A 22448-nucleotide genomic window follows, 5' to 3' on the forward strand; every position below is an offset into this window, starting at 1 on the left:
CTTTTCAAAAAGATCAACCCTCAAAATGTTGAAGGTTGAGTCTGGGCTCCACTAAGAAATCCACCCGAACCTAATGAGCTTAAAATCCGTTGGGAGAGTATAACTCAACCTATCCCCTAATATGAATAATCATAAAATAATGTCGTCGATATAAAGAGCAAAGTCTCAATCCTGATCTAGGTGTATTATCTTCACGGTCTATCATAATACAGTCCTATTCCGATTATGGCTGCTCCTAAAATAACCTTATATTTCGACATTGGCAGTCCCTTTGCCTGGATTGCGTTCCATGCTTTGAAAGTCAGTCGAACATCTCGAAGGACTTAATGAATGAGAAAGCTAATGATTGTCGATAGACGTCCCCTGTCTTTGCAAAATGTGACATTGAATATGTTCCCGTCTCCGTGCGAGGACTGTTCCAGTTGTGCAAGAACACGCCCCCTTTGGCTGTCAAGAGTAGGTTTCTCTTCTTTCTTCTATCTCTAACGCTATGTACTACGGATTCTATATTTATATGCTAATCTCCCATTGTAGACAAGGCCCAATGGTTGAATCAAGAACGCATTTACTGGGCTCGTCGCTTCCATGTTCCCATGTCCGAAGCGCTCCCAGAAGCATTTCCAGCGTCCACTTCGGAGGTCCAGCTTGCTCTATGCCTTGTGGCTAAACAATGCCCCGATAAGATTATCCCCATCATGGATAAGATCTATCGTGGCTTCTGGGAAGAGGGTGACGCGAATGTCCTCACTCAGCCCGGTTTCTCTCCTATCTTTGAAAGTGAACTTGGGCCCGAAAACGCTAAGCGGATCATGGATGAGGTGCGTTTTTTTCTGGCTCAAATGACTCGTATTTCTTCTCTAATATTGTTCAACAGTTCAAAAGTACCGAGACAAAAGACATTTTGGATGAAAACACACAACAGGTCGTCAACTCCGGCGGCTTTGGTTTGCCTTGGTTTGATTGCATAGATGCACAGGGGTCAAAGGAAAGCTTCTGGGGAATTGATCATTTGGGACGTCTTGTGGATTTTTTGCAACTAGATGCAAACCTAGACAAGTCTTTCCGCGTCTTACTCTAGCACGACGTGTTGAAGCTTAGTCCTGGTCACTACCGACCCTTCACAACCCTTTAGATAGACGTCAGATTGACCTACCAGCCGCATTTGATTTGAAATAACATTTCCTAGATTATCAGTCTCAATATCTGGTAGATAGGCGGCTAACTCATATGTATATGAATAGTAATATTACTACGACAAGAAAGACCCAGGAACTGAAATTAATTTGTAGAATACTCGATATATTGAGAAGTTAATGATAAGCCTTCACGAGTCGGCTCCTTCGTGGATTGGGGTACCTCGGAAGAAGATCCTCAAGGGAGGAGCAGCTGGCTCGGCTTTACACTTTACGCCGGCGACTCGAGGTGGCAGCTCCGCAAAGAGCTCGCGTGTCGCACCCGAGACAGATTCATTCTTTGTGATCTCCTGCAAATATCGTAGCACGATCTACCACTTTCCATGGGCAATAGCAGAATGCTTGCTCTTAGCAGTAACGCTGTCAAACCAAAGCTTGACCTTTGTGGCAAGATTCACCCAAAGATCTAGAACAAGTTAGCCTATAAAAGTTCAGGAGTAAGTGACTTACTTCGAAGGTAAAACTTTCCGGCTGGGTCTGTCCTTTCAATGTCCAGGAACTCGGCAATAAATCGGAAGCAGAAAGTGAAATCTTCCCCGCTAAATCCATTATAGAAGTAGCTGCAAGGGCCTCCTCTTCGGTAATCTGGAGACAGCATCGTGTCTAAGAATTATACAAAGAAAGAAATATACCATACCAGATATATATGTTCTTTTGGAGGTGAGAGATAGATGAAGAAGGTTAGATTCTACAATGATCGAGATCTAGCTAAATAGCTAGGTGAAGCCAGGCATCGGCATGTGATCGGTACGTGGCCACCACAACAATTTTGATTCTCTCTTATTATGTGGTAAATTCCCACCTAGCATTCTCTGAGGAAGTAACGGATAATTTGAGATACTGAATGCTGAATATATTTGAGGTGTTGATGTATGTACCCTCCTTCCTAATTAGGCCGGCACCTACCCGAAAACTTATTCCGCCATACCGCCCTCCACACCGTTTGAGATTTTATGCCGCTCTAGATAGTTACCTGCAATTTATATGTAAGCCACTAACAAAATCAGGTCACTTTTGTCATATCAACTGCTTCATCAAGAACTGCTTCATCGTCAAGGGGTTAAATCCTATAGGGATCAAGTAGAATGTACTAATTTCTCTGATCAAAAAAGGAATGTTTTTTACGGCCAGAATATATGGCAAAATCCATGGTCGCACCCAATCTGGAAGGTCGTACTCCGTACTGAAATTTGAGGCAGGGGGGTAAATCTAACAACACCTTATATTTACTCGATACTATACTATCGTCCAAGTTTATATGCGAACTATGTGTTCAGTAGAGGGGGTAAAGTCATTATTTTACTCACTTGGTGACGCGATCCCGCATTGAATGGCAACATGTCGTTCAATCAAGGACCGGCCCTAGCTAAGTCCTATTTGGTCTGAACCATGTTACGCAGTCTTGTCGGTCTTCCTAAGCGATCTATTTGCATTAGCACTATCTTTCGTGAACCCCTCCATCTAACCGGATTTGCCCTTGCCATGCTGATCCTGCACATACTAAGCATTTGATTCATCATCACAGGCGCAAATGTCACCTTATAAACATACAATTCCTTCGGATTTTCCCCGCGGCACTACTGCACAATGCCAGATAGCGTCGGATTGACATTCGCTACGAGCATTGCGCAATCTTAGGTGTAGGGCACGAGTGACAATATATATCTTGTAAGGAAAGACTCAAATCCATATTGTGGAAGTTGTCAACCAGACTCAAAATTGATAATGTCAAGCAAAAGCTTATCATCGCTTGATTCAAAGCAGCCGATAGTCCAACAGACGCCGGTTCCGACCACAAAGAATGCTGTAAAAAGTGGAGTTTTGGCTGCGGGTGGTTCAGTCGAGTTCTATGAACCCATCGCGGAGTACGAAGGAAAACATCGATATGATCCACTTGCCGAATGGACGGAGAAGGAAGAGCAGCTGCTCGTTAGAAGGGTAATGAAGACCTTTCCTAGGATTCCTATACTATGGACCACCGACTAACATTTGACATGACAGCTCGACTACAGAATCTGTTCTTGGGTCTGTCTGATGTTCTTCGCACTTCAGCTGGATCGTGGTAATATCGGACAAGCATTATCCGACGGAATGCTTGATGACCTCGGGCTATCAACTAACCAGTACAACTACGGCATGACCATATTCTATCTTTGCTTCCTGTGCGCAGAGGTGCCGTCTCAAATGATCTCCAAAAAGCTTGGCCCCGACGTATGGATTCCCATTCAGATGGTTCTTTGGAGTGTAGTGGGGATTTGCCAGGGCCTAGTCAGCGGCGAGCACAGCTTCTATGCTACTCGAGCACTTCTCGGTCTGATAGAAGGTGGCTTTATTCCTGACGCACTTCTTTACCTATCCTACTTCTATACAAATAATGAGCTACCCATGCGAATCGCCTTCTTTTACTGTTGTTCCAGCGGTACTGCTATCGTCGCGGCGTTTTTGGCATTTGGAATTCTGCACATGCGATCCATCGGCGGCTGGGAAGGCTGGAGGTGGCTGTTTGTGCTCGAGGGTGCTGTTACCTTCACTATTGGTGTCATCTCCTGGTTTTATCTACCTCCAAGTCCGACGCAAACAGCAAGCTGGTTTCGAGGGAAAGATGGTTGGTTCTCAGAGAGGGAGGAAGTTATCATGGTCAATCGAGTCCTACGAGATGATCCGGCAAAGGTACGTATAAAGGGATTTCTTTTCGAAGTTCATCCATACACATACTGACTGTGATTATAACAGGGTGGCATGCATAATCGTCAAGGTCTGACACTGAAACTTTTGCGGGACGCTCTCATGGACTACGATCTTTGGCCAATGTATTTGATCAGTCTCACGCTGCTGGTTCCTATTAATCCTGAATCAGCATATGTGACCCTATTTTTAAGGTCACTTGGCTTTGATACATTCAAGGTCAATCTCCTGACCATTCCTGCGACCGTGTTATTCCTGATCCAACTCATCTTTTGGTCTTGGGTGTCTGAAAAGATCAACAACCGCATGGTCATTTTACTATTTTATTCCTTTTGGGTTTTCCCTCTTCTGATGGCACTAGAGCTGATGCCGGTGACTGCAAGTCCTTGGAGTTGGTACGCAGTTACAGTTCTGGTCATTGGTTCTCCATATGTCCATTCTATCAATGGTTAGTACTAATATCTTCTCACAACATCTCAAATTCCGAATCCTCTGACCCCGTTCTTCTTATAGTCAGCTTGATCTCGCGGAACGCCGGTTCTGTGCGCACTCGCACTGTGGGTAGTGCAGTATATAACATGCTTTGTCAAACAGGCTCTATCATTTCTTCAAACGTATGTTTTGTGATACCCCGGGATATCCTTTTATATCGTTGGTTGGTTTTATGCCTAACATATCTTCTTTTTCAGATCTACCGAACGGATGATAAACCCTACTACCGAAAGGGAAACAAGATCCTTCTGGCTCTTGTCGGATGGAACGTTTTGGTCACCATCTTCATTAAGCTCTACTATATGCGGAGGAACAAAAAACGTGAGCAGCTTTGGAATGCTATGAGTCCAGATCAGAAACAGCATTACTTGAGAACAACGAAAGATGAGGGCAACAAAAAGTTGGACTTCCGATTTGCCCACTAGCTCCTAGTGAGGGCGGATGATGGTGGGTGCATGTTACAAATTTGCATTTGCACTTGACGGTTTCAAAAATATTCGAGATGAATATACAATTATCTTTTTTACACATAATGTTAAATTCAGGCGTTATGGAGCGCTTTATACGGATTCAGCGGTCTTATCCGCTACCTTGATGAGAATGATTGCAGTGAATATAGAACCTGAACAACAAATGGAGTTTTTCCAAGGCACAAGAGCATATGAATACTTTCTACCCTTGATTCAAAATTCCCCATGATTTTCCATGATTCTGATGTTGAGGTTTGGACTACAATAACGAACAGTGCAAACATGCTAATTATGTGCATAATTGTGCTGATTAAATCTATGACGCCAAGACCGAGATTTATGCACAAACTGTAGGCTTCCTTCGACCCAACTTGGTAAGAGCACACCGATCCATCCTCTCCCCTATTCTTTCTTGTCGGTTTATTATCTCCCCCGACACACTGTCATGCACTGGCGCAAGGCTCTAGAGAGAATGACATATCTCCCTATCTAGTCATACCGTGCTCGCTTTGACATCTCCGTGAAAACCCGGTCTCAGTGTTGTCACCGTTATTATCCCTGTCAACTCCAACGCCGATCATAGGAAGTAGTCGGCGCAAGGCCCCCGTGACATCATATCCTAAGTGGAAAGTCCTCACCGACTGGTTAGGCCTTCACTGTCATCTCAGCCGCCATAATGCGGGGTAATCGACAATGGAACAAGCTCGATGTTGGACTTTTCTAATGAGGAAGGTTATTCTTCGATCCGATATCGATGGGGCAGTCTTGAAGTAGTAAAAGATCGGTCGATCGGACGATCGGACGTCCTTTGCGAAGGACTTCACGTCGCTAATGTTATAGTTGCTTCTATGTTCTTTTGTTAAGTCCTGCATGCTAAAGTACTGTTCTCTATACTATTATCTGCTCTAAGTTCTGGTGTCTGAAGACTAGAAGCTGAGATCATACAGATGGACTGTAGTGTACGACTAGCGCCATGTGTCTGGCCCCTGATGACCACGAGTGCCAACACATGAAAGCCATGCGCCTCGTGTGACCCAACTTCACCCTGGGCCCTATTTCCCGGGCCTATCATCGTGGAGAAACAGACATTGGCTAGGGGTAAATTGTTGGAGATATCATATCTGGGCTGCATATTTCCGGATTATTTCTTGGCTTCGGGTCGCTTTCTGTTTCCACAATCTATCGAATTTTCTCTCCCTTGCATCATGTTACTACTGTCGGAGCTTTGACCCTTGATCGACGATTATATACCCCTAGTCCGAAGTTCCTTGCCGCATCTGGCCGAGCTTGGCGGTTTGATCCGCACATTCTATTCCCTAGTCACCCCTAGCCACCCGCCCCGTGGGAGATCTTCCGGCCTAATCTATACGTTGTATCATGGCTCTAAAGCACAGCTGAACTTAGACTGGCTTCAATGGTAGAATTAGAAATTGTATGCGGTCATACTGACAAATTTAATCATCTCAAGTCCAGCAACGTGGAGTCAAGTCGCAGGGCATTCACCCAGTCATCTTGCAGTTATCTAGGGATACCCGGTCCTTCTCAGAATCAGAATTCTAGACTCGAATCAAATAATGGCCCTCGGCCGAATAAACCCAATCTCATTTGTGCCCTCGCCAACCAACATCCTCTATGGCAAGGGATTTGAGGATATCTCCAAGGTTCTTGTTGAAGTATCAAGGTGCTTTATCTTCCCTTCTTTTGTTACCCTTCCCTTTCAAAGTCCCCTAGTGATCTAGCGAGTCCTTCATTTGCAACCCGTCAAACGCACCTTTTAGCTTTCAAGTATTCCATAACGTAGCCCAATAATAGGGTTCCAAAAATATAAAATATAAAAAAACGCCAGCACAACCTCGCACATAATTGGATGGACCAAACTACATTTCTCCGAGTCCCGATGCCACCTGATGGATCTCCATATCAGGCGTTGCGGCTGTGGCTTTCATTGTTTAATCTCCTTCCCACTGCTCGGAGTTAATATGCCCCTCGGGGCCAAGCAGACGCCCAGCATGTGGCCTTACTTCAGGTGTCTTGGTACCCTAAATCCAATGCCGACTCTGTTCCCCTACATTCGGACAATGTCGGTCAAATATACATATAAGGACTTAGCTCCCCTCCTCCGATTGATGATCAGCAACTTGGATCTTCGAGACCTCTATCTTCTGATAATTCGTCCAATATGCGGTCTTTCATGAAATCCACTTCCACATGGGGTCTACTAACCCTATCCCTTCTTCCGGCTGTCCTGAGCTCGCCTCTATTCGAAAAGCGAATCAAGGGCCCCTGGCTGGGCCTGAACACCAACTTCCCGGATCCCAGCTTCATGAAGGCGGCCGACAACAAATGGTATGCATTCGGCACCAACGGTAACGGCAAGCGGGTCCAAGTTGCCGTTTCAAATGACTTCCAAACATGGACACTCCTCGATGTCGAAGCCCTCCCCACAATATCAACATGGGAAACTGAGAGCGATCACTGGGCACCTGACGTAGTGATGCGAGTAAGTTTTCTCGGCTTCTAAAAAGATTAACCCTAAAAATTAACTATCTCCAAGGACGACGGAAAGTACGTTATGTATTACTCCGGTGAAGCAAAATCAGATCTCAGACACCACTGCGTCGGCACAGCCGTAGCAGACCACCCAGAAGGACCCTACGTCCCAAGCAACACGCCCCTATCCTGCCGCCTGGATCAGGGTGGCTCAATCGACCCAGCAGGGTTCAAAGACAAAGACGGCAGTCGCTACGTCGTTTTCAAAGTCGACGGCAACAGCATCGGCCACGGCGGAAACTGCAACAACGGCGTCGAACCGCTTGTTTCCACGCCGATCCTGCTGCAGAAGGTTGGCGCCGACGGTGTCACGCCTATCGGGGACGCGGTGCAGATCCTCGATCGCAGTACTGCTGATGGTGATGGCCCGCTGGTCGAGGCACCGAATCTGATTCTCCATGGGAATACGTACTTTTTGTTTTATTCCACTCATTGCTTTACCGACCCGGCGTATGATGTGCGCTATGCTACGGCGCAGAGCATTACGGGTCCTTATACTAAGACCAATGTTCCGATGATTAATGCTGCGAATACGGGGCTTATTTCGCCTGGTGGGGGGAATGTTTGTGGGTGCGGGGATCGGATGTTGTTCCATGGGTTCTGTACTGAGGAGAAGACGAGTAGGTGTATGTATGTCGCTGATGTGACTATTGATGGGAAGACGGCGTCGATTGCTTGAGAGATTTTGTTTGCATTTTGCAGTTGGTCCGGTTTCATCTGGACTGTGGCTTTGGTTGATATATACCCCGGGTTTTGAGGGCTTGCATGTGATATGTGGTGACAGCAATGATATACTGTTTCGCGATTTCAAACTTGAATACTTTTCGCATATAAGTAGAGAACAACTGCTCTTCGCCACAAGGAACTGTAGAATCACAATTATGAAAAGCACGTACACAAATGTAGTAGAATTAAATTATTTTTTTATATCGTCGTATCGTCCTAGGCCCGCCTGCATGCACCCCAGATTTATTCGTCCTTTTCCTCTCCCTCAGCTTCTTACTTTTCATCTTCCTTTGCCTCGTCCTCTAGCTGTACTTCACTGACACGCCTCTTATCCCGTACCTCTTGCACCCACTCCGCTGCACCCTGAATCGCTACCTCGGGTGTCTCCTTGTGGTTGAGAAGATATCCTTGGATCTCCGCAGCGGTAAGCTCACCACTCGGAACAACAGCAGCAAACTCAGACGCCAAGTCAGTGATACGAGATCGAGGATCTTTTTCTTTGGCCGTTTTCACTCCCCCATTACTCTTGTCGGAGTTTTGGATAATCTCGCTCTCTACCTTGGCGATGTTACCAACAATAGGAGTTGATGGCAACTTGACTAGCCCATTGATACCATTGATGTGGGTTCTTGGCGCTGCGATATGGGCAATGTCGTTATTCATAGCCCCGTAAATCGAGATAAAAAGCTCCTTGATATCTGCTTCGCTTGTGTACCCGAAGCTGATCTTCATGTCCACACGCCCGGGACGGAGAAGAGCCGGGTCCAGCCTGTCGATGTGGTTTGTAGTCATAATGAGGATACGGCCTTCACTGGCGGCAACACCATCAATCACGTTCAGAAGTCCGGAGAGCGTGATTCCGCCCTTCTTCTTCGTGTCGTCTTTGGCAGCTGTGCCATCCGCTTCCACGCCAGATTCCTTGATAACAAGATCCACGGGGTTATCCGAAGTAGATGTAGGCGCAGATTTTGCGGCCCGAGCCTTTGTAATGCCTGCTGAGTCGATATCTTCAAGTAGGATAATGCATCGGCGTGGTAGTTCCGAGAACAATAACGACAGACTCTCCTCTTCCAAGGCCGTGGAATTCAGATCCAACAGGTAGAGCTTCAATCCAAGCAGTCCGGCCGCTGCAAAGCACAGACTCGTCTTGCCAGTCCCTGGGGGACCGTGTAAAAGGTATCCACGCCGATATGGGATTCCACGGTTGTTGTACCAGCGGCGCGTGCGAGGGTGCAGGTATTCTTTGATATCATCAAGGAAGTCATGCTTCTGTTCTTGATCGAGAATAACGGTAGAAAGAGGACGCGCTAACCGGGCCATACACCGATGCCAGCTGAAGGCTTGGCCGGCGGAAATCCGCGAGCCGCGGTAGATTACCGTGCGGTTCCTGTCGCGCTCAACATAGGCCTGTTGTGCCTCCGCTAGCAGCGACTTCAAGATCGCAGGATTCCGACCGAGACACGATATGAATATCCGCTCGTTGTTCATTACATACCACAAACCCCCGTCTCGGTGTTCGCGCTCGAGCATGAGCGGTCGGTTCTTGTACCAGAAGTAGTGGCAGCCTTCCGCGGGAGTAAATTGCATCTTCTTGTACTTGTCCCGGGTGGTGACCCTGGCCCAGTATGAATCGAAAGAATCGTTCTTCTCGCCATCGACAGTCTCACCCTCGGCTTCTTCTTCTCTGTCGAGCTCCTCTTCATCTGTTATACTCTCGCTCCAGTAACTATTGGTTTTGATGCCTGCGACGAATCGATTTGTATTTCTCATATGCGGCTGACGTGAGATCCAGAACATCAGATAATGGAATGCCTCATCGTCGAGGCGAATTTCGGCTCTTGACACAAACAGCTCATTGAAGTTCGCCCAAATGGCGAATACAAAGTATCGAGCAGTTGCGCCAAAGACAGCAAGGCTGACCAGGAGTTGCAGGTAAGAGCTGACATCAAAATTAAGGTAAGATACCAACATGCGCGATATAAAGCCATAGCCGGGGACTAGAACCTCCAACATGGCCGAGTCCGTCTTGGACAAAGGCCCCGTTGTGGGGATAGTTTGGCTGGAATTCATGATCGATAGATCTGAAATGCTCGAGTTTATTTCGCTTGGATTTGCTGGTAATAGAGTAGGAGGAAAGACAAGATAGGACCCTGCATAGCAAAATCAAAGCATAGGCCAGTCTTTTATGGCCCGGGGAACTTATTTGAGCCTCGTGTGTTGGCCTTTCCCGCTCAGACACACATATGCCCTCGGCCGAGCCTGAGATGCGCCTGACACGCCTCGATTCGCGAACATGCCCATGCAGCATTGGTCGGAGTTGATTGGATTGGACAGGATGGGATTCAGTTGGGCTGGTTGTGGGCGTCTGCCTGGACTTTGACTCATTCTTGCTGCACGTCGCTGCGGTACAATTTCCTACGTCATATCGCATAATTAGACCGAGAGGTGACATTTATTTATACGCCACGTTCGTATCGAGTTAATTTTGAGAAGATAAAAGTGAAAAGCGGGAGCAAAAGAAAAAAAAAAGAAATCTCTCCCTCGGGGAATCGAACCCCGGTCTCCCGCGCTTATCGGTTTTAATGACAAGCGGAAATCATCACCACTAGACCAAGGAAGAATGCGATGGCCGAGTTACTGCTCGGCCACTTGGCTGGTTGATGGAGATAGTACCCCACCGGGGCCACATACGGGAGTTTAGAATAACCTCAATACTAAAACATACAATCTTCTACTTGATATCACTCTATTCTCGTAACAAGTTAAAACATATTTACATAGTCCCAAGGGAGGGAGATATGTTTGCCACATATTTGATAAAATTATCTGAACATAACGCATTAGTAGCACGATGAATAATGGGACTTTGATTGCCTAGGTTGAAGTTTAGGCACAGTCAGTATAAATCTATCACAGAGTATACTACTTCCTTCACTTCATCCTCCACCTCTATCTACTATTACTTCCTGAACCACTGATCTGGCCCAATAGTCGCTTAACTACTCCATCTCTATCTCCATCTATATCTTCCCTTTGTTCATAGCCGAACCCCTGTAAGCCGTTTATCCCCAGATCATCAATAAAACCAGCTGGAATCTAAAGAATCCTAACAATGGAAACAGACTGCCCAGAATGTCCTTGGGCCAGGATGCCCCTCAGCTGACTCCTATTTCAAAGGCTCCAAAGCGCAGCTTCCAAGAAATGTTCGACGAAAGTTGCTGCATAGTTGACATAAATGATTGTGGAACTGATGGAATTGACTTCACCGAGAAGCTCCCTGATACCACCACCTTCCTGTCTACACCTCAGCCAACGGACAAACTAGTGGAAACCCACAAGAAACTGAAAAGACTGGCTGAGCTTATCGGAGAAGGCAAGAGCCTTGCCATCCACACTAACTACGCAAAGGCTCCCAAAAAAGAGCGAGACCCCATCGACGAGGCAAAGAAAAGAATGCGGTCAATCGAGATTAAGCAGTACAATGCCTGGGTCGCTGGTGCCGTCATGCCCACTGTCGATTGGAAAAATAGTAACAAAACAGTTGAACTTCCCAAAGCTGAAAAGTCTCACTTCAAGCATCAAGTTCATGCCATTCGAGAGATCTACCCTAATTCGCACATCACTCGCAAGAACGCACACTGGTTCATAGCTAACTTTCGCTATGTGATGCCTCTTATTGAGGCAGTCGCGATGGTACGGCGTGTGCGGTGGGAGTATGTCTGCGACCAAGAAGGCCCCAGCCGGATAGATCTGGCAGATCAAGAACTCACCGAAATGGAGCTGGCGGAATTGGAAACAGCTCGCAGTATCATCCGGATCACCATTAATACCCTTCAGAAAAGACAACGCCGGTTGCAATTGGATGCTACTCTGAGGGAGAAACATTTAAGCTTAGAAACGGTGATGGAACTCACTGGTGCAGATTGTGAGGTTATTCAGAAACGTGTCGACAGGATCCATGAGAGCGCTGTGCGAGACAAGGGGACGAAGTGTTCCAAGACTAAGGAATAGCCGGATGTCAGTGTACGTCTAGGATTGGGTCTGTTGCTCATGTGTCCTCTCGCTGGCTTTCTGTCCACCTGCTCTATGTCTCTGTGATTATCTGTTGATGAAAAAACCCCAAGAATGAAATGTTTTAATGCTAGTCTACTACTCCAGTTCCAAATAATCAAAACGTCGTCGCTTCTACTCTCGCTCAATTCCTTAAAGAGCTGCGGCCTGGTCCTGATGTTATTCTAGTCTCGCGATCTTGTTATCTTTAAAAGAGGATCCGACACAAACCGCATACCTCTAATGGCCTACAGTTTTACACTGAAGGAAAGTAAAGATTATGAGTCTTCAATTCTGCTCGCAACTACACTGCCCAGGACTTTGAAGCTCATTCTGTGTTGTCCTTTGTGAAGAGCCATCCATTCTGGGCATCATATGATCGAGTTCAAAGCACAAAATTGAAGCCGATAGGAAATTGTGAAGCAGAGAGTGAGGGTACAGAATAAAGGAACGACGTGTGTTGGTGTAAAACATGAGGAGAGGGTCGGGGACGTAGAGGAAGGTTGAATGGGAGAAGCACAGGACATGATCGTCTTGTGAAGAGAGACTTCAGACAAGACAATTCAACCTCTCGCACTTCTAAACCCCTCAGTATTCTTCTTGCGATTGGATGGAATCCCCGCGGTCCTGGATGACCTCACAGGCCATGCGAATTTTGGCCGCCAGTCGGTCCACTCGCCGTTGTTCCTCGCTCACGCGCTGTTGTTCATCGGCGAGGGTTTTCATAGCAACAGTGACAATACTGCGTGTTGTATTCAGTTCCACAAGCTCCATTTCGGCTTCAGTGCGGTTGATTTGATCGTCCACATACTTCTGCTGCGAAGCCTGCACCTTCATAACTGCATTGATGAGAGGCATCGCCCATGGAAAGTTGGCGATGAACTGAGATGTGGCGTGTGGGCTGATCTGCAGGTTGCGGCAAATTTCTCTGGCAGCATGCAGGAACTGAACAGCGCGATTACTGTCTTCTAGGCCATATGGAATCATAGGAGGCCCCTGGGCTTTGGCCCACTCGACAGTGGGGACGATATCACCACGAATGTAGGCTTCGTACTGTTCGATCTCGAGGGCGGTCATCGTTGCCTTGGCATCGGTGATAGCATCACGCTGAGGCGTTGCATTCTTTGTGTGAATAGCAAGGCTTTTGCCTCTTCTAACAATGGAAGCTAGTCTTTCCACTTTGTCGCATGTTTCCACCAGTGAATCCGCTGGCTTGGGTGTAGACAGAAAACTGGCCGTGGCAGGGAGAGTCTCGGTGTAGTCAATGCCGCGATTGCTTCGATTGTTTTTGTCGAGCATTTCTTCGAACCTGCGCTTCCGAGCCATGGTACTCGGTATGATCTGTGTGGGCCCGATCTAACGACTCTCTGATCAATTTGGCTTTTATCGTCAGCATTGCGAATGATTGTTGATGAATTGAGAACCCGTGACCCTTATCGCAGCTTACTCACAGGGGCTGGGTCCCATGGAACAAAATCCTAGAAGTTAGCTATTAATATGGAGCGAAGATTGATATGGAGATAAAGATGAGGTTGAGTACATACCGATCGGTGGGAGGAGTGGCGTGTGATGGAAGAAAGGAAAGAGATGAAGAATGAAGTGAAGGTTGATAACTGCCACCACGAATGTTTGCATTGGCTCTGCAAAAGATCGTGTTATTTGTTGTAACTAAGTTCTCAATAGCCTACCGCCCAATCTCTCTGAGCCCCAGACTGTGAGGAATCCTTGTCGGGCTTGGATAAAGTAAGCTTATAATTCAAAAAGATACTACCACCATAACAAATGTGAGGTTTGTGTATCATATGGAAGATTAGACGCTAGCTAGGAATGGAACTACTTGGTACAAATATATGTTGGTCGAGATCATTTGTATTTTTGAAGAGCGGTTTGAGTGCTTTCTTTCGCCATTCTTTTTGAACGACTTCACAACATCCTTGATCTCTTCCGGGCGTTGAAGTATCATACGCACGGTCTCCTCAACAGGCTGAACAACGGGGTTTCAATAGTTCTCAAGACGTCACCAATCACTATGGAGAGGGTCTCACATCGGGATCAACTCCTAGTCAGAAATTGCCAAACTAGGTATGCACTTCTGAGCTGAGAAGGAACCCATTCTCGGTAGAGTAGAGGCGAGAATCTCCAATCTCGCTAATGGGTCGAGTATTGGTCATGTACTAGACCAGTTGCCACCGTATCTCCGTTCCTATAGCATGCTGACGGGGAATATATGCTTTAGCCTCAAGGCCAAGGAAAGACTCGCACGACCCGGCAATTGCATGGCAACCATCTCTTCGAGAGCATGCAACGCCTCGTGAATGCTATGAGACAAGTAGACGATATAGCTTCCCCGCAAGAGCAGTTTATAGGTGCTGGATATATGGATCGAGGTAGTCCGCGGCCGGGGGGAATCTCACCGGGCAATCCTCTCAGAGCTTGTGAATCGCTCTTCGGAGTATAGTTATGTACCCGCAGTGGTCCAAGGCCCCATGCCAAATAGGCATTGCTGTAATGAACGAGATGGATTCCCGTTTGAGAATAGAAAGGAACTGGTACTGACGCAGGCAGATGGTCTTGAGACGGTGCCCTCATCGCGGATAAACCAACGAAAGGCCTCTAGCGCCAAGCCTTTCGCCTGCAAAGTATCGATATTCGCCAAAGATCACGAGGTACCAAGGCTCGAGCCACCATTCTAGCTGTAACAACCAGGAGGGGAAAACACCGGACAAGACATGTAAAAATATATATGCGAAGACGAAGTTCTAATATCGAAAGACGAATTTAAGCTATATATAGTCCCCGACATTGATAATTGTATAAATAAGAGTCCAACCACAGTTATATCCACAATTGAGTGCACGATGCACTATATTAAGTTGTACCAGGGCCAGATAGGAGGAAAAATCTGGCAGAGTTGATGTATGTAGGTAAGCTCATGCACTATGTGTCTAACGAAACAAGAAGTGATCAACAGAGGTGAGTTAGATTGATAAGAATAATCTGAGACTTGTCAGCTCTCTAAATAGCTTGATGGAGACAACGAGAGAAAGGCCCGAAAGCCATCAATGAGACAAGGAGAGGCCTGGGAAGCTGTATGAAAGTAGGAAAAGCCTTAGTGCGTACGCCTGATTGCATTAAGAGTCTACGTAGAAGCATATAACAACAAAGCCAATCACTTTTATAGCAAACAAAATTTCGCAAAATTATCCGCCTATCATGGCGACGCCTGTGTGGAACAAATCATGAACCTGACTCTCCTCTAAGGACCGTTGAGATTATTTCTGCTGAGGTTGTAAGGACCTACTCCCTGCCTTGTTTGATCTTCCTTCTTCTCTTTCTCTTATATACTGAGAGAATGAGTATAATTTAAACATTATATACGTGAACATGGGTATCTATCAAAATGTAAAGCTAAACGCACATAATTGAACAATCAACTGTCAGATTCCGGGTGTTTGCCTTGAACAGCATCGGCAACGCCACCAGCCCAGTTCTTAAAATCATCGAGTTTGTGCCAGACTGTGCCCCACCACGTCGAACCCTTCTCATCGTCACTTTGGTAGTCTGTGGCGGGTGGTGCATTGGCTGCTGTAGTGGGTCTCGGTGCTGGCCGTGGTGGCTTGCGTTGTGGAGGTGATGGCTGCGGATATGCAGGTTGCGAAGGCCCTGCTGTTGGTGAAGTTTGAGCCGGGGGATCAGGTGGTGTGTCCAAAACCGGTGCGTTCTCATCCGAGTGAAGGCCGACTGGCTTCAGCGGGAGTCGTAGTGTGCCATTGCCTGGAAGGGGATTGACACCCAAAGAGTCACAGACAATGTTATATACCTCGATGTTTTCTATACAGATTCGTTAGGTCAAATTCCAATCGATGGTTCGGAGCAGGTACTTACGAAAAACATCCAATCGGCTGTTTGGCTTATGAGGGAAGGCTGGGCCGCGCGCAATAAATATTGCACGCATCAATGGATGCTCGTGGTCGTACCCGTGAATACCTCGAGGATGGTATTCCTTCCCAGTCTTCAAAGCCTCCTTGACATCGAACTCTGACCGATCAACGAGAGCCCATCCCGCCTTAGGGATGACCCACAATGGCGCAATGCGTTCGTTGTTTGAGAAGTGATACCGTTCAGGCATTGTCTCCCGTGTGTAAAATTCAAAAGCATGCTCGTAATCCGGAGCCACCTTCTCCAATTGTTTGCGAAGGGTCTCCAGATCCTCAGGATTCTTGGCGCGCAGACCACCAGATGGCCACCCGTCAATATGTTCAATCAGATCATAATCAATCAAATCGTCCAACTGAACCAGCCTTTCCGTAGAGGTAGTAGCCATGCCGTGGTCTGAGACAACCATGATGTTTACCACGTCGGTGAGATTGCGTTGCTCAAGACCAGTCATAATGCTCGCAACCATGCTATCCGCTGCTGAAATGGTCTTTCGGATTTCAGTGCTATTAGGGCCAAATTTATGCCCATCTCGGTCAACGTCAGGAACGTAAGCTACGATCAACTGCGGCCGCTCAGGTGTTATCTGCGATTCGTCCTCAACACCCGGTAGATCCAAAAACCCAAGGACCCGATCCGCCTTGCGCGACAAGAGTTCCGTCCCGTTATATTTGTCCAAAAAGCTCGGCTCCCTGTCACCAATGTGCGCCTCAGACCCCGGCCACATATGGATCGCGGTCTTCACGCGCTGCTTTTCTGCGGTCACCCAGAGCGGTTCCGCCATCCACCACTTGGGTTGCATGCTGACAGTGGGATGGGTATAGTAGAAGTCTTCCTTTATCTTCGGGTCCCAAAATGTGTTTCCTACAATGCCATGACTCTCGGGATATAGTCCAGTCATAAGCGTGAAGTGATTTGGGAAGGTGACGCTCGGGAAGCTCGGGTTCATATATTGCGGGGAAACGCCATTGGCGATGAGTGAGTTCAGCGCAGGAGTCAGGCCACGGTCGAGAAAGTCGGCCCGGAAACCGTCGAGCGAGATAATGATAGTGGTTGGCGCAAAGAGAGCTGTGCCGTTGGAGAGCAAGCGTGGAGGGTGTGCTCGTGAAGCCCGGAACCCACTAGAGGCTTTATACGCGCCGAGGAAGAGGATGACGAAGAGTATAGCGATGAGAGTAGTTATAAACAGTATTCTTCGCCATGAAGGCCGTGGAGGCTAAGGAGCGAATGTGTTAGCAAGAACATAGAAACCAGCCATGGTACGTCTTACAGGTTCATATCTGTATTCGCCTGTCCTGTCCAAATCTAACGATGATGCACTCAAAACAGAGGCATTCTCGTCACCAATTCCCTCTTCCATCTCATACATCAGCTCGCCGTCTTCACTGACTCTCTCCCGCCGTGACCCCCTCCGCCGTCGCCGCTCCTTTTTCGTCTTCCCGATCTTCACAGTGCTACCATTTGGGCTGAATATCCTCCGCAGACCATGTCCAGTGCCACGCCGGATCAGAAGATTCTCTAGCTCCTCTTCATCTTCTAGCACTGCCCGGTCGTGCTCTGCAATTTCCAAGGTGCTGCGGTGCTGATCGAGGAGCGCGTCATCGTCGGAATCTGAGTCCTGCTCGGAGGGTGACCGCAACGAAGATGCATCGTTGTCGTAATTGGCAGGAGAAAGAAGGGAAGAAGTAGGGTCTGGGCGGCGCATTGCTAGCCTGGTGAAGACATGGAAAAAGAGTTGAGAGGAGAAAGGGAGATTATTGCCAAGACCCGGCAATCAGTTGCGATAAGCCCGATCTATGGCGTTGTTTATTTTGGTTATTTTGACAATTACATGACTAGAATAAGATAGTTTTAACTAAAAAATTGAGGACGACTAAGCTTGCTACGTCAGGTTAGATTAATAATCCTTTGTTGTTCACGGGTTGTGTACCTGCTTATTACGGCTCATAATCCGATCAAGGTAGTCGAGATACCCAAGCAGCAGTCGGGGAAACTGCTGGGCGATTGTGAAAGCCCATTTCAAATGTGAGATATGTCCATAGTGCTTAGAGGAGCCCTACTTCATATAGTTCCAGCAAACCAATGCTTGAGGAGATATTCCGATTCGGATACGGAATTACTAAATCCCGGATATCAATTCCTTGAAAGATTCCACCTCGCAAACTGCAAATGATGAGACAAGAGCCAATATTACCACGAAGCTCCAACATCGCAACAAAGTTGGGTCATACGGAGTACTCTGTCTTGTACAATCACCAGATCCCCATCTCTACGCCTCCGATGTGACTGCCTGCAGTGATTTTTGTAGAAAGTAAAGCTCGTAAGTGACTAGCATACTGGGGCTATTCTCTATACTTGAAGCCCAAAGCTGCCAAACCCCATTAATCACTATATCTCTACCTAGCTATAACTATATTGTATTGAATTGATATCGATTACTATGGACTCTGTTGACGATATCCCCCTGATTGATTTGCCATTGATTTACGAGATACTGGAAACACCTCCCCCCTCCTTAGACACCGTACCCCTGTCAGATCCAATCAATACGGTCGCCAAGCCTCAGCTCATCTCCGTGATGCCATGTCCCTGGGAGGGTTGTGCGCAAGATTGCCGTCGTCTAATTGACGGGCACCCAACATACTCGGTTAAGAGGGGATCTTGAGAGCGGACCTTTTTTTAGGGATCAGTCGAAGGCCTTCTTCTTATACCTAATCTACACCATTCTTTCATTTTGCACAAACTTCTTTACTTCCGACCGATTAGTTAAACGAAAGTCATGGAGTCAATGAATTGGCAGACCGACATCAAGCATGGTGATTCGTTGCCTCCGATCAACTGGACAGCTCTCTTCGATTATGCTCTCAAACTTAAGAGGCAACCAGCGCATGGAAGTTTTATCCACTCGATCTTGCCATATTCCCCCATCATACCACATGGGCGGAGTTCACCTGGTGAGAGTCCTCGAATTTGAGGACGGCATGAAGTGGGTTGCACGCATCCCATTAGGCCAGTGCACCAGCGACACCAAGAAACGCTTGCTTCATGAAGTCCACATACTTTCTTTGCTTCGTGAGCGAACGGAGATCCCTGTCCCGAAAGTGTTCGGTTATGAGACAAATGGGAATATAATCGGCCGTGCCTTCATGATCATGGAATTGATACCTGGCAGTACTGCGATGGATGCTTTTGGAGGCTGGGAAGTGCACAATGGTGAAATACCAGCTAGATTCAAATCAGCGTTCTGCCGCAGTATTGCAGAAATACAGGTAAGCGTCTGGAATACTCGCCTACGGTGAGACGTCGACTGACTAACAGGTTGCCATGTCTGAAATTCGATTTCCTAAGATTGGTATGATTATGAGACATGCCGGTGGTTCATACGATGTCGACTCAATACCTGGTATAGGAGGCCCCTTCGAAACCGCAGCTGAATATTTTGCCGCATGGAGCAACACCGTCAAGTTTCCAATGCGAGACATCGATATCAGATCCCGTTTGCCAAGTCATTGGCATGATGAAGTGCCTGCATCAATCGGAGGTTTTCCTGATAAAATCAAAGAAGCCCTACATATATTATCCGTCAAAAACGAAGGCCCTTTCCCCCTCTTTCACCCAGACTTTCGACATAGTAATGTTATCATCGACGGTGATTATAACATTCTGTCGGTTATTGATTGGGAACATGCGGGCACGGTCCCGTGGGGGGTCGTCGATTTTCCACTGTTCTTGGGTGTTGTACCTCCCCCAATGGATTTACCAACAAATTATGATGCTGAGGGAAACCCCGTTGACGAAGAGACACGGAAGTTACGGAGGGAAAGGAACGATTATGTGCAAAGTGTTAGAGATTTCGAGGAGAGAGGCTCTGACAACAGCCTTTCTACTATTTTGGCCTCGCCATATATTCAGAATATTGCGACTGCCCTGGGGCTATACGAGAATGGGAAACTTGGGCTTTACTGTAAACTGTTCGATGAGCTCTAGTTAGCTATCACCCTTTTTGTAGACACCGCACCCCTGTCAGACCCAATCAATACGCTAAAGTTGTCTCTGGGCTATGCAAGTTTCTGTCAGGCTGTACACCTAATAAAGATCCCTACAAGAGAAATATATATCAGCTTGCATATGTCATCTGAGGAATATCCATGTCAGTTACATCTGTGAGGGGCTCGTCACATGACATGTATGTTGACATAAGGATTATGTAAGATACTGTTGGGACAGCGGTTTTAGTACATACTACGGGACAGTCTAACCTAATTAGGAGAGGTCGCTCTTAGCACTCCATTTTCAATTATTTAGAGATCACCTGATCTGTCAAACATGAAGCTATTCAATTAATCTGCCCAATTGGTCTGATTAATTGGTTTGCTCAATAGACATTATTATGAAGCTATTAAGAGATCGCCTAATTAATCATCTCATCCGTCAAGATCACTAAATCAGTTCAACTGCTACCGATGATATAGCTAATTTAGTTCCGAAACCGGCATTTGCAAAAATGGATAGTTTAGGTTGCAAGTTATCCATGGATTTTACCTACTTTTATGTTACCAATAACCGGGATCAACTTTGTTGCTTGAAGCGTGAGGCTGAAATACATAGCCCTAAAAAAACACACATTCCACTGCTACTGCGGGGAATCACATTCCTCAAATTGATCGCAAATGACAAAGATCGGACATGACGAACTTGACGTGAAAGCTGCTTAGTTGACCGAAGACAGAGAAGTATGAAAATGTAAATGACCGATACTTAAGCATCTCGAAGTCAAATTCCTGATGTTAGGTGAGCTGCGTTGATGTAGACTCACTAGATGCCGGACAGCCGGATGCAGTTGTTAGGAGACTGGCTGGGCGATCAGCTCTGCGCAGGTCACAGCCTTGCTAACTTTGATGTTCCGAGAACTGCCAAAGTCCTATAATGCCATGATAGAAGTAACACGGCAGTTAATCCCCAAATACGGTTGTTACGACCAGTTCTATAGGCTATGTGTGCTCTACCAGACATAAAGTGCCATTCACCTGCCTTACAGCTAGAGAAGTAGTGATCCTTGTGATATCACTACGCAGAGAGTCATGGGTAGATGACCGCTACTTTATGGGCTCATCTTCCTAGGGGGATAAGATGCTCTCCACCCCATTGTCTTCCAAGACTCCACTTCTTCAGACAATGTCTTCAGTGTATGGTCCCGAAAACAGGTGACCCATAAATAGAATCAACTTGTCTCTTATTGTCTCATCTCTGAAGTGGATCGCTGTGGAATTCCACGTTGGAGTGTTCGACGTGTGATGTCCGCTTGCGAGCGGCTACTTCCCAATTGGGATACCATATCACGTGACCCACCTAAGCCAGCGAGATCCCCACATTTCGGACGAACAGCAACGGGGGAAGATCATGACGGAGTTGGTGTCGGCCTCGTCCGATTGTATCAGATCAAAGTGGATTGAGTCTATCTAGAACAGTGCGATTATCCCCGGATGCGGAATTCGCCTTGATCTCGTTTTCGATGCCAAGACAAGAGGAACACAACCTTGGAATTTTTTTCCTCCAATTACTGATGCCATCACTAATTAACCTTAATTACTTAGATGCCGGATTGGGAACCGTTGCCAGATCTATAAAGATGCCGTCCTCTTCACGGATTCTGCTATGTCCATCTCAATCGCATCTCACCTTAAGTAAGTACTCGAGCACCATGATCTCAAGAATATGTACTAATGCCCGTCCTAGCTATATCGCTTGTTAAAGAACAGGCTTTATCTCATTCCTTGATCCAAATCGTGTTTGTTTTCCAATAAAAATGCACTTCACAGCCCCCTCCGTCGCCTTGCTGGCTCTCGCAGCCGGTGTTCAAGCCGGCTCCAAACAGCTGCAGGAACCTCCCGTCCACGTGAAGGGTATCATCGGCAAGCAACGTGTTGAGCCTGGTACTGATGTTGCTCCTACCGGTGCTCAGACCGGTACTCATCCCATTGGAACCGGCATTGTCGGCACCGGTACCAGCACTGGTAGCCACCCCATCGTGACTGGCACCCCAGGCGGTCCCGGCGGCGGTGTTGGTAATAACAGCACTATCATTGTCACTGGTACATCCCCCTGCTACACCTGCCACGGTAGCGCGACCATCCCAGTCTATGTTCCTACCAGAACTCAGGGCACCTCCCCATCCGGTGGTGCTGGTTCTGGCACTGGCTCAGGCTCAGGCACTGGCTCAGGCTCTGGCACTGGCTCAGGCTCTGGCACTGGCTCAGGCTCTGGCACTGGCTCAGGCTCTGGCACTGGCTCAGGCTCTGGAACTGGCTCAGGCTCTGGATCTGGCTCCGGTTCTAGCTCTGGCCCT

The 22448-nt window shown here is 47.2% G+C and overlaps 10 protein-coding genes across 10 annotated transcripts; 6 read left to right on the forward strand and 4 right to left on the reverse strand.

Annotated features, from left to right (window-relative positions):
- Window positions 1-225: 225 nt before the first annotated feature.
- On the forward strand, window positions 226-1078 carry LCP9604111_9511 (putative 2-hydroxychromene-2-carboxylate isomerase; the record flags this gene model as incomplete). Its single annotated transcript, XM_039077774.1, has 4 exons — window positions 226-300; window positions 357-456; window positions 535-818; window positions 875-1078. 4 exons carry the CDS (start codon window positions 226-228, stop codon window positions 1076-1078), a joined length of 663 nt encoding a protein of 220 aa, XP_038924513.1.
- Window positions 1079-1504: 426 nt separating this feature from the next.
- LCP9604111_9512 (uncharacterized protein) lies at window positions 1505-1791 on the reverse strand (the record flags this gene model as incomplete). Its single annotated transcript, XM_039077775.1, has 2 exons — window positions 1505-1599; window positions 1644-1791. The coding sequence occupies 2 exons, from the start codon at window positions 1789-1791 to the stop codon at window positions 1505-1507; spliced, it is 243 nt and encodes an 80-aa protein (XP_038924514.1).
- Window positions 1792-2918: 1127 nt separating this feature from the next.
- Window positions 2919-4795, forward strand: LCP9604111_9513 (uncharacterized protein; the record flags this gene model as incomplete). The annotated part of the gene is made up of 5 exons (XM_039077776.1): window positions 2919-3131; window positions 3195-3863; window positions 3927-4326; window positions 4392-4492; window positions 4568-4795. 5 exons carry the CDS (start codon window positions 2919-2921, stop codon window positions 4793-4795), a joined length of 1611 nt encoding a protein of 536 aa, XP_038924515.1.
- Window positions 4796-7019: 2224 nt separating this feature from the next.
- LCP9604111_9514 (glycoside hydrolase family 43 protein) lies at window positions 7020-8069 on the forward strand (the record flags this gene model as incomplete). Its single annotated transcript, XM_039077777.1, has 2 exons — window positions 7020-7340; window positions 7395-8069. 2 exons carry the CDS (start codon window positions 7020-7022, stop codon window positions 8067-8069), a joined length of 996 nt encoding a protein of 331 aa, XP_038924516.1.
- A 320-nt stretch (window positions 8070-8389) lies between these two features.
- LCP9604111_9515 (BCS1 and AAA domain-containing protein) lies at window positions 8390-10186 on the reverse strand (the record flags this gene model as incomplete). Its single annotated transcript, XM_039077778.1, has 1 exon — window positions 8390-10186. The coding sequence occupies one exon, from the start codon at window positions 10184-10186 to the stop codon at window positions 8390-8392; it is 1797 nt and encodes a 598-aa protein (XP_038924517.1).
- A 1062-nt stretch (window positions 10187-11248) lies between these two features.
- On the forward strand, window positions 11249-12127 carry LCP9604111_9516 (uncharacterized protein; the record flags this gene model as incomplete). The annotated part of the gene is made up of 1 exon (XM_039077779.1): window positions 11249-12127. One exon carries the CDS (start codon window positions 11249-11251, stop codon window positions 12125-12127), a length of 879 nt encoding a protein of 292 aa, XP_038924518.1.
- A 627-nt stretch (window positions 12128-12754) lies between these two features.
- On the reverse strand, window positions 12755-13492 carry LCP9604111_9517 (uncharacterized protein; the record flags this gene model as incomplete). Its single annotated transcript, XM_039077780.1, has 1 exon — window positions 12755-13492. One exon carries the CDS (start codon window positions 13490-13492, stop codon window positions 12755-12757), a length of 738 nt encoding a protein of 245 aa, XP_038924519.1.
- A 2104-nt stretch (window positions 13493-15596) lies between these two features.
- Window positions 15597-17807, reverse strand: LCP9604111_9518 (nucleotide pyrophosphatase/phosphodiesterase family protein; the record flags this gene model as incomplete). Its single annotated transcript, XM_039077781.1, has 3 exons — window positions 15597-15997; window positions 16052-17318; window positions 17373-17807. The coding sequence occupies 3 exons, from the start codon at window positions 17805-17807 to the stop codon at window positions 15597-15599; spliced, it is 2103 nt and encodes a 700-aa protein (XP_038924520.1).
- Window positions 17808-18960: 1153 nt separating this feature from the next.
- On the forward strand, window positions 18961-20089 carry LCP9604111_9519 (phosphotransferase family protein; the record flags this gene model as incomplete). Its single annotated transcript, XM_039077782.1, has 2 exons — window positions 18961-19371; window positions 19421-20089. The coding sequence occupies 2 exons, from the start codon at window positions 18961-18963 to the stop codon at window positions 20087-20089; spliced, it is 1080 nt and encodes a 359-aa protein (XP_038924521.1).
- A 1819-nt stretch (window positions 20090-21908) lies between these two features.
- LCP9604111_9520 (uncharacterized protein) lies at window positions 21909-22438 on the forward strand (the record flags this gene model as incomplete). The annotated part of the gene is made up of 2 exons (XM_039077784.1): window positions 21909-22194; window positions 22263-22438. The coding sequence occupies 2 exons, from the start codon at window positions 21909-21911 to the stop codon at window positions 22436-22438; spliced, it is 462 nt and encodes a 153-aa protein (XP_038924522.1).
- Window positions 22439-22448: the final 10 nt, after the last annotated feature.

The sequence above is a fragment of the Penicillium roqueforti genome (genome assembly GCF_015533775.1).
Source record: "Penicillium roqueforti strain LCP96 04111 chromosome Unknown scaffold_49, whole genome shotgun sequence".
Taxonomy (NCBI): domain Eukaryota; kingdom Fungi; phylum Ascomycota; class Eurotiomycetes; order Eurotiales; family Aspergillaceae; genus Penicillium; species Penicillium roqueforti.